Source organism: Nanorana parkeri, unplaced genomic scaffold (assembly GCF_000935625.1).
Source record: "Nanorana parkeri isolate BGI_ZX_2015 unplaced genomic scaffold, ASM93562v1 scaffold477, whole genome shotgun sequence".
Classification (NCBI taxonomy): domain Eukaryota; kingdom Metazoa; phylum Chordata; class Amphibia; order Anura; family Dicroglossidae; genus Nanorana; species Nanorana parkeri.
Genome location: NW_017306745.1, coordinates 344,758 through 355,584, shown reverse-complemented (window position 1 = coordinate 355,584; position 10,827 = coordinate 344,758). Strand labels below are relative to the sequence as shown.

The 10,827-nt window shown below is 46.8% G+C and overlaps 1 protein-coding gene across 1 annotated transcript in view; it reads right to left on the bottom strand.

Moving 5' to 3' along the window:
• PDK4 (pyruvate dehydrogenase kinase 4) overlaps window positions 1–10,247 on the bottom strand; it is a 31,216-nt gene extending 20,969 nt beyond the window's left edge. Inside the window, exons 1-2 of the mRNA XM_018560769.1 lie at window positions 10,051–10,247; window positions 7,918–8,063 (exon numbers count right to left, since the gene is read on the bottom strand). Coding sequence (XP_018416271.1) covers window positions 7,918–8,035 — 118 coding nt within the window. The 5' untranslated portion in view covers window positions 8,036–8,063; window positions 10,051–10,247. The remainder of the gene's footprint in view (window positions 1–7,917; window positions 8,064–10,050) is intronic.
• Window positions 10,248–10,827: the final 580 nt, after the last annotated feature.

Genomic DNA, 10,827 nt, shown 5'->3' with positions numbered 1-10,827 from the left:
GTTCATGAAAATGTCCATATTTGCACAATTATTAAAATGGCCCGGTGTACATGGACTGTAAATTAAACAGACTATTCCCTGTTTGCAGCCAATTTACCTTCTTCTGCCTTACCAGGGAGCACTGAGGGGCTTGCCATTTAGCATTCTTGTTTTGCAGTACTTGGGTTCCAAGTTCTAAACTCATCAAGGACCCCATCTGGATAGAGTATGAATGTTCCCTGTGTTTATGTGGGCTTTTTCCACATTTAAAAACAAGAAAGCAGATTGGCTCTACAATGTATGGCTCTACTACAATGTATGGCTCTACTATGTACATACCCCAGCATCTCTACCCACATGGTTAACCCAGTAACTTTAATCCAATAACCATGGAATGTGTCAAGGCAGAATTAGATGGTCTATCATAAAGGGGAGGTGTAAAAATCCTCTTGTTCCTACATAATCCAACACCATAGTACCAGGAAGTCTGGGATAGCTGTTAACTGTATGAGCTACACGGCTGAAGGTGTAAAAATGATGTTCCCAACCTGCATTACAGCTGAGGAAGCTACTTAGATAAGCAGACAAGTATATTCAACCTTACAGAAGAAGAAGTCCGGTTGCATGTGACTGACAGACATACGACAGTGGTAGGACAACAGAATGGAAGGTCTGATAATGAAACGGATGGTAAAGTTTACCATTTTTAGCAACATATCAGAATCCCCTTTAGAACTTTTCAGATTGTTTTCTTCAAAAATTGGACAGTGTGGGGATTAGGAAGGCTCAGAACTCAGGTCTTGGTTCTTACTGCTATCTGTGGCTGTGAGATTTCGCTTCAATTTCTGTCCTGGAGACAGAACAATAAGTGAGTGGAAATTTCACCTTATACAGCTGTTACTGGAACACGTATCTTCATTGAAAGATTTGCCTCTACTCCTGTTTTGGTGACTAGAGATGGGTTCGGACATTGAACAAATATGGCCATATAAAGTCGATGATGTCACCAGCACCCCACCCTTTGGTTTACATGCAGGGAATGAGGCCGCCGCTGATTGGGCTGGCACTGTCAAGATTCCTTCTGGATCCAGGTGAGCTCAGGTTTGGTCCGAACCCAAGCTCATCCCTACTGGAGACAACTGTTGGTGCTTGTTCATACCAGCCCACATGCTAAAACAAGATGTTTTAGCGGGTGGGTTACTGTCAGTTGTGTATGGGTGATGCCTTTTATTGTTACAATACAAGGCACAGTTTACCTATTTTCTCCCCTTTAGCTTTATAGAAATGTCTTAATAGCTTGCAGACTACATAAAAAACCTCAACTGAAGAAGGGTCACCAGCTCTCCGCGGCGAGGAAGGGTCACCAGCTCTCCGCGGCGAGGAAGGGTCACCAGCTCTCCGCGGCGAGGAAGGGTCACCAGCTCTCCGCGGCGAGGAAGGGTCACCAGCTCTCCGCGGCGAGGAAGGGTCACCAGCTCTCCGCGGCGAGGAAAGCAATGTAGATTTATTTACAAAGCATCATATAGGTCAAAGAAAGCCAATGTTTTGGGGACAAGCAGAGTCCCTTTCTCAAGGCAACACAGTGATACTCAGCATCAAAAACCTTCCAAAGGCTCTAACCCTACTCTGTTAGACCCCCCCAAAAAAACAAAAAACTTTTGGTTGGAGTTCTGCTTTAAAGGCCAGAACCGTACAAAATGGCTTTCAACTTGGTGTCATACATATTGTACTTTGCTCCTCACGCTGTTTGCTGGAGTAATCTGGAAGGCGCACACAACCAGGGCTAATGAATTACAAGGGAAACCTTTCGTAAACAAGCTTACGTCAAAAACGTACAGAGGTTCATATATCAAGTTTAGAATGTTGGGATGACTACGGCAGCTGTAGAACACATCTGGTGTTTTTCAGCAAGCTCCGTTCCCTAGAATACTTGGTCGGGACGACTGGCAGAACGTCCTGTCATTCCACAGACATCAGACTAGCAGCACAACTGCCCAAAAGAGTTTCTAAGAAAAAGGAAGAACAGAACAGGACAGAGCTCGTAAGTACACCCATGTTCCATATACTGTTAAGGGAGTTTATCACAAAGCAAAAACACATGAGGAATTAAACCCTAATAGAGGCAGTCACTGTAAACCAGCCACAGTCACTATAAGCCACATACATGTTCTAGGTTTGCAAACCTAAATTACTCTTCCATCACTGGAACAAGGATGCCGCGTCTGAATCAAAGTCTGCCTTTTGCGAGAGCCTAAACAGGTTTTTAGACTTGTGACAGGGTCTCTTTAAAAATGTTTTTGACCTTTTTGGAATGCAATTAATGTATATGATCATTTGTGAAAAATAAAAGCTGGTTACACAATCCAAGGTTGTGATGAAGGGTTACGTAACAAGGTTTGTTTTCTTTCGAGAGGTGAACAACTGAAGGTGTTGATAATGAGAAGCCGGGGGAAGATCAGCAACAGTATGGAAGTCAAAGACAAAGAAGACAACTGTAGAGGTCGGACAGAATTTTGATTCTCTTAGGTTGATGTCACATGGGCGATCTGGACACGGGCGATTAAAGGAACGCTAAGACTGCCTGCCGGTCCCTATGGAATTGCTCCTACTGCCATCAATGGAGATTCAGCAGCACTTGGGGCCAGCAAGGAAGTGATTCCATATAGGTAAGCGGAAGGGTCACACGTGTGTGCTCGACCTTACTGATCTACTGAATTTTTCATCTACTCAGGGTAAGCAAACCTATGCTATGGCCTCTCAGCGGAAAGCAACAGGCTTTCTTTACGATCCCCCAGCAGTACATACCTTTCCTTTACTCCCTTCGCCGCCACATTTAGCCAATGGGAACAAAGAAATGTGTACTTCCAGGTATGGAGAAGCATGTGATTATTCCTTTGTTTGCTCATTGGCTCAGTGCCGTCACATGGTGGCCACGACCAATGGGCAGGAACAAATATCTGCGGTCTGTTTAAGTTTTGCTTTTAGTTATTCAGGGCTTCCTTTTCTTGCTCCCAGGCCTTTAGGGCTGGTTCACATCATAGCATTGCGCTATCTTAGAAAAGTATTATTTTACCCAAAGAATAGTTGCCAGGAACAGCTTTTCAGATAAAAAGTAAAAATCAACAGAAAGAATTTAAACATGCTTGGGACAAACATAGATTTACACTCAAAAAAAAGTAAAAAACTATTATAAAAAAAAAATAAAGTTAAAAAGGGTAAGATGCAGAATTAAATACATTTAAGGAATAAGTGCACTTATACTTGAGGCCCCTTTAACGTTGACATCACCTCCCCATGTACAGATGAATATTTGCCAAGTACCGACAGGTTCAGACTTCATTGATGGCCGACATCCCATGGCGCACGTCTTCTCCTGGCCATGTCAGCACAGTACATCCTCATTGACTTTTATGGAGCTGGTCTACGTCTGCCCCCCGCTGGGAGACCAGCCCCCATAGAACTCAATGGGAATTTACTGCCCAGACACAGGGCCCATCGGAACTCGTAAAGTGTGTGGTTCCAGGAGCGATTATGGCCTAAAGGATATTTACACTGTTTTATAGTGCACCTATCCTTTAAGGTGATTGACCACTTGCAGGGTTATTCACAAAAGGGTGAGGAGTTTGGAGAAGGCAGGAGAAGTGAACAATCTAGGACCACATAGCCGATTTGGAAAAATTCTCCAATTCAGCTCACTTTCCAGTTCAGCGATGTTGTCCTAGATTGTTCCCTTCTCCGGCCTTCTCCAAACTCTTCACCCTTTTGTGAATAACCCTGTTGGTCTTTTTCTACCATTAGTCCTGAAGGTTTCTATATAATCCTGGCTTATTCCTACGTCGCCATGTACAGCACATTATAAACATGACATCAATGCCCTATCCTGCAAGTCAGGGGTGGCCAAACTCAAGCCCTTCAGCTGTTGTGAGACTACAAATCCCATGAGGCATTGCAAGATAGCCACAGGCATGACTCCCAGAGACAGCTACATGATGCAATTTGTAGTTTCTCCACAGCTGGAGGGCCGACGTTTGCCCACCCCTGCTGTAAGTGAATGAAATCTGAACATGGGCCTCCAGAATTCTGAACATGCATGCAATAGGTGAAGTGTGCTGCAGAAAAACAAGCAAATACACCAATGAGGCCGATATTTTCTGCAAAATAAAACAAATTCCCGATTCATCGAAAGCATTTCAGGGCAATAAATTTGAAAAAAAGCAAGCGCTGTGTGAATGTAATCCTGGTAACATGGACGGTGTTCAATATCTCTTTGTTAAGGGCTGCACAGATGTCAGAGCCGGGAGGACAACTTGTTTATTTTACAAGAAATGAAGAAAAAAAAAAAAAAGGGGGAGGAAACTCCCGGTATAGCACCAGAAGCAAAAAGGAAAAACAAAACCAACTTGTGAGGACAAGACATGTGGAGACAGCTACGAAGGCCCAGCTGTACACCCAGCTAACAGACTGGAACAAATATACAGCTTCTTCAGTACTTCTTCTATGGAAGGTTCCGTTAGAAACCTTAAAAAGATTAGATTGGGCTTCAAGTCCCTTTAAATCCATGGACAGCTGGATAATGCAACATGCAAGTCTCATTTGTAGGCCTTTAAAGTCAATTAGCAGTGTGTAATGATATATTCATACAGCCAAGGAGATAGATGAGGTACAGTACAAATGTATCTGCTCATTCATAGTTCAGATATAAATATGACCATGTAATAGGAGAAAAGCCGGAATGGGCTATTAATATGCTTTAAGCCAAGCCTCTCTCTAGGTCAGGTTTGGTATGTGGGAGGAGCTGCGGTTTTCGAGGAACTGCAAGGTCCAGCAAAGGCATGTTGCTGGCATTTGTAGTGTCCCTGTAGCCAAGTGCGCTTCAAGTTACATTAAGAGTTGGTTTGGTCACGGGAGAGTTTCATTAGCAGGAGACTGGATGCTCACACGACAATGGCTTAGGCTGGGTTCACACCTAGGCGTATCGAATATGCGCGTTTCTACTGCGATAAAAATGCACGACAAACACGCGTTTCCGAGGGCTACCTGGCTGTATCCCAATGGATACCTGCAGCAAAAATAGGGCGTTTTGTAGCGCGTTCATACGGCCTGTAATACGCCCAGGTGTGAACCATAACCATAGGAAATAATGGGATTTCTGTGTTTGAGCGTTTTGCAGAGTGTAGGGACGCTCTACAAAACGCCCAGGTGTGAACCAGGCCTTAGGGTTAGCACTTGGGGCTTCTCGGTCCAAATCTCAGCCAGGATACCATCTGCATGGAGTTTGCATGTTCTCCCTGTGCTTGCGTGGGTTTCCTCCCACAATCCAGACAAGCTGGTAAGTTAACTGGCTCCTCTCTAATATTGACCCTAGTAGGCCATTCCACTGAGCATGCCCAAGATGGTTCTACAGATGGCACCCAAGATGGGCCTCACCTCAACTCTGCCCCAACACCAATATGATCAGTCCCCATCTACAGAAACAATGAATGTGAATTACAATCTTTCCTTCATAAATACATTTTTCTCCCCGTCTTGGTGACCTTTACCCAACAGAGTATGACTATTCAAAAGAAGAGTTTCCTTTCTGGGGTTTATTTGAGGTCAACGTCAAAAGACATCAGGAGACAAAGGACAAACCATGCATAGAAGCCTGAGCTGCTGGTAGAGCCAGTTTAAAATACCAACATCAATGAAGAACAAGAAAACGCGCTTCATTCTGGAACCATCAATCAACGGTCTAGTATCTAACCAGCAGGATGGAATGAGTTATGAACAAAAAGAAGGCACTGCTGAGCAGAGGCTGATGTGAGGTTACAGTATGTAAAGCGCTGTGTACATTGACAGCACTATATAAAGATCTAAAATAAATAAAAACGGGATGTCAATGCACCCAATGTGTCGAAAATTGGACATTTGCTGTTCAAAATGTCACCATTGATGCACATGGCAGTTACAGCAACGTGGAAGTATAAATTAGCCCTTCATTTATTATTTATCTTTTCATTCACCTACATTACCTTTACTAAACTTTAGGGGGGGGGGGGTTATTCACAAAGGTGCCGAAGGCAGCCGAGTGAATAACCTAGCTGAAGTGAAGTGAGCCAAACGCTGTTTGGCTATTCACTTCTGGCTTGCACGGCTGATTTCAGCCGAACATGCAGAGCCGAAGTGCAGAAGGAGTTCAACACATCTGGATCGGCTAAGCCGAAGCTCCGGCAGCTCGCTTGCTGCCGTTCGTCCCTATTCTCATAGGGGCCAAACAGCAGTAAGTGAATAGCTGAATGCCGCCAAGCAGAATTCGGCTCGGCTATTCTGCTCGGTACCTCCGAAGTACCGAGCAGAATAGAAATTTAAAAAAAGAGAGAAAAAAAAAAGAGAAAAATTTATAATAATAATTTTAAAAAAGCCGGCAAAAGTAAAACAATTGGGCGGGGCTAGCCTGGACAGCTAGCTCTGCCCAACTGTTTCCTATTGGCCAGCACCTGCCAGAGACTTCTAGCAGGTCCCGGCCAATGAACAACTGGGCGGAGCCGGCCATGATGTCACAGCCAGCTCCGCCCCTGTTGATATTGTTTAATGACAGACGAGCATCCCCAGGTCATTTGGGGACGCTGATCTGTCATTACAACTAGGCAGAGCCAGCCGTAAGATAACGGCTGGCTCCGCTCAGCTGTCATTTGCGTGGAGATCATTCTGCTTCAGCAGGCCGTTCCCCCACGCTTTGGCTCAGTCGAGCCAAAGGATCAGCCGAAGCTACGGCTCTTTAGTGAATAACGCTCTATGCTTCAGGATGTTTTTCCCCATGTTAGGCCAAAACTGTCCACCGGGGGCCTCTCTGGCATGTGTGACCCATTACCTCCCCTCACGCCACAAGCCCCTTCATTTGTAATGTGCTTTTATTATCCATATGACTCAGCCATGTCTGTCCTCGACCTTAATGCAGCAGCAGGACAGTGATATATAAATCAGGATTCATCTGTAATGCCATTTTAAATTTTACACAAGCAACAACTTTAAAAAAAAAAGTTAGGATAATTTGCTGCTGAGGAGCCAATCTGAAATACCAGCAGAATAAGAATTGGAGCAGCTTCACCCCAAGGAGTACATGGGAATACTACATGTGGCATGTACATCCTGTCCATCTGTCATGGAAGAAGAAGTGTTTGAATGTCATATACTCTATAGCAGTGGAAGCCTGCTTACTTGATAGAAGGAGCCCCAAGTGTGGCCCCTGACATTACCAAAGGGGCACACATAATATGCAGTAAATGTAATGCTACAGGAGATGGTCAGAGGCTGCAGGCATGCTACAGGAGATGGTCAGGGGCTGCAGGCATGCTACAGGAGATGGTCAGAGACTGCAGGCATGCTACAGGAGATGGTCAGAGGCTGCAGGCATGCTACAGGAGATGGTCAGAGGCTGCAGGCATGCTACAGGAGATGGTCAGAGGCTGCAGGCATGCTACAGGGGATGGTCAGAGGCTGCAGGCATGCTACAGGGGATGGTCAGAGGCTGCAGGCATTCTATAGAAGTGGAGTATAGAGTATTTCAAGACTAGGAACACAAATACATCCGACTGTTGGATGTTGGTCTGTTGCTATTGGAGCCCCTTTACAAATCAATGCTCCCATTGTTATGCCCCCTACAGCCCCAATAAAATCATCTTGTACCGCATTTGATATTTATTCCAGGAAGATGCATTATAAAAGATCAGTGCCAAAGGGCCGCATGTGGCCGGGCCACAGGTTGGGCATCAGGGCTCATAGAAATCTCCCCAGAAATCTCTACACAGCAGTGCCTTATAAACCAGCAGCAAAATACCAGGTACCAGTGCAGAGAGCTCTGTACGCCGGGACTTGTAGTGCCATCATACCTGGAGGAGGTGGTGTGGATGGTAGTGATGATAGAAAATCTGCCACATAAAACAAAGTGATTGGGCTTACCAAAGTCAATGAACTGCTTCATGGAAAGCGGAGACGGGGAGTAGCGGCTGAACCTCTCGATCTGTTTTGGCGCATTGGCCAGCGCCGCATTCTTCAGCAGGAACCTGGCAAACTTCATGGTTAGGCACCGCAGTGGTTTATTTCACCTATGGGAAAAAGAGAGGGGAGCGTTTAGACCCTTGGTTCTCAACTGGTGTGTTGTGACCCAAAAGTGGGTCGCAAACCTGTGTTCAGTGGGTCACCACATGGCTTCCATTTTTCTAAGTAAGAGGCTCCTCTGCCTCCCCCTATCGCAGCACTGTCATTTCTGGTGCCAAGCAGCCATTCAAAATATGCTGCCCGGCGCCAAGCGTCAGCGCGAGGTGGGATGGGGCTATGGCCACGAGGGAGCTCCATCCATACATGCATTGCTTACAACTCCCTCGTGTGTCCTGTAGAGGTGCCTGGACTGACGTCACATTCTGGCTCCCAGCACCTCTACAGGGCACGCAAGGGAGCTGTACCAGCAATGCACATATGGATGGAGCTGTCACAGCACAGCAGCCCACAGTGGACCCCAGGCTGAAGATCCACTCCAGTTCTCATAAGAACTTTTTTTGGAGTGTGTATGTGTGTGTGAATGTCTGGGAGTGCGTGAGATTGCATCTGTAGTTGTGTATGGTACCCCAAACTCACCTCCCACCCACAGTTCGTATGGCAGCACCGGAACGCACGGTACCCTAATGCTGTGCGTTCCATTTCAGTGCGACTTGGGTCACAACTTAATGACACAGGACAAATGTGGGTCCTGAGGTATACAGGTTGAGAACCTCTGGTTTAGACCAATCGCATGATAGAAAATACACATTAGTAGGTGAAAAGACACTCAGGATTATGTAACAGTGCCAAGCCATGAATGTACAGCAACCAATCAGAGCTCAGGGCTTGCTCTGACAGATGCAAGCAATCAGAGCCCAGGGCTCGTTCTGAAGGATGCAGCCAATCAGAGCCCAGACGGATACAGCCAATCAGGGCCCAGACGGACACAGTCAAACCTGATTGCTATGGGTTACTGTCCTCCGCATATCACGACGGCTCCTGGAGCAATTTTTATATAAAGTTTGATGACTCCCAAAGTGTCGCAATGCTGAGCGCGGTTCATCACACATTGATGGAAGTGGCACAACGTCAAGGTAATTCGAACATGATCAGGACGCCCATAAAAAGAAAATTAATGGGCGTAAAGTTCAACGTCAAAGCTGCACTCCGTACAGGAGGTGAAGCCGGGCAAAGCAATGATTAATAGATCTACAAGCCGCTCTCTCCGGGATACAATGTGACTGATTAAGTGATATTTAACCAAGTGCGCAATAAGAAGCCGCATGTGATGCGAGTGTGAACAGAGAGCTGCATATTGGGAAAGGGGGGGAATCTAGAAATCGTTTTGGCATGGACCCCCCGGCTTCCCATACCGAGGTCTTCTTACCCCCAGATGTCGCCCTGCTATTGATTATATTTACCCCCCGAAACCCCTATTACAAACCAAGGTTTATTTACCCAGAAGCCCCAAGTAAAATCTACAGCCCCCCTCCCATGTATACAGGGGTATTTCTTTATCTTTATTTGCAACTCACTACATATTAACATCCCCCTCTATTGCTGTATAATTGTGTATTTCAGAATCTTGATTTGCAACCTGTCACATATTTATTTTCAGACCCCCCACCCCTGTATAATGGGGCATTTCAGGACATTGACTTGCATCCTCCTACATAACAACTATTCTCACATCCTGCCCCCCCTTCCCCGTTTACTGGGGCATTTCAGTACATTGATTTGCAGCTTGCTACATGTTTATTCTCAGGGTCCCCATTGCATACCGGGGTACATTAATACTCGTACATCAACCTCCGGGTAGCTGGGGGAAGGAGGGAGATCCCTATGCCATGGGATGTTTTTCTCCAGCTGCAAATCAAGGTGTTGCACATCAGCACTTCCATCCCTAGAACAGTCTGCTGTCGAGGCTATAAACACCACCTGCATAAACACCCATTGCCATGCAGCACATACTGGGGTGCTCTGTCCCCCTCTAAAGAGCCCAGTGACATCTGGGTCCCTTGTCCTGCCTTCTGCTCCTGCACACAGACAGATTACCTCTGGCACAATGGAGGGGGGTCAGTGTCCGGCTCCTCAGGAGAAAATGTCAATGGAGAGAGGTCCCACTCTGCATGAAAGGGGGGCACAGTGTTCTCAGCAGCTCAGTGTTCAGCAGCACAGGACGTGGCCGACTGATGCACCCCGCATCTGATGCAACCCTTGCTCGGGATGACACCTCCACAGTCTGGTGTGTCCCTCTGAAGCTTGCAAGCTGCACACAATGTAAGATGCTCCGGTGGTTCTTCTCACCCTGCCTGCTTCCGTGGTTCGGTGACCCCTGCCAGCTCCCCCACTCTGTTTACTCTCCCCTATTACCCACTCACTCTTATTATCCACTTCGAAGAGGCGTGGCCTGAGCCCCCCTGGTCACGCCCACACACCCCCTGTAAGAAGGCGGAGACCTGACGGCCGCCCCGACCAATCAGGAGCAAGCCGGTGGAGTAGCAACAACTGCGGACGGAACAAACAAGTACGAGCTGTGCCGGTGGGTGGGGCCTGGGATTGGATGGGCAGGGCTACGGGGGCTGATGTTGCCGTGCACAGTGTCAGCGGCGGAGGACGCTGATAGGCTGGTTGCGTTAACCCCGTCGGGGAAGGAGCGCTGTGAATGCGCAGCGCTTCCCATTCATTCCGTATGGGACAGGCACCTTACCGCTTATGGGGGGAAGGGTGAGGGGTTTTGTCACGAACAAAAAGGCTGAGGCCCGAGGTGCATTTTTAGGTAAAGTGCGTTTTTTGGGGGTTAAAAATGTGAGAACGGCTAATTTGTGAGTT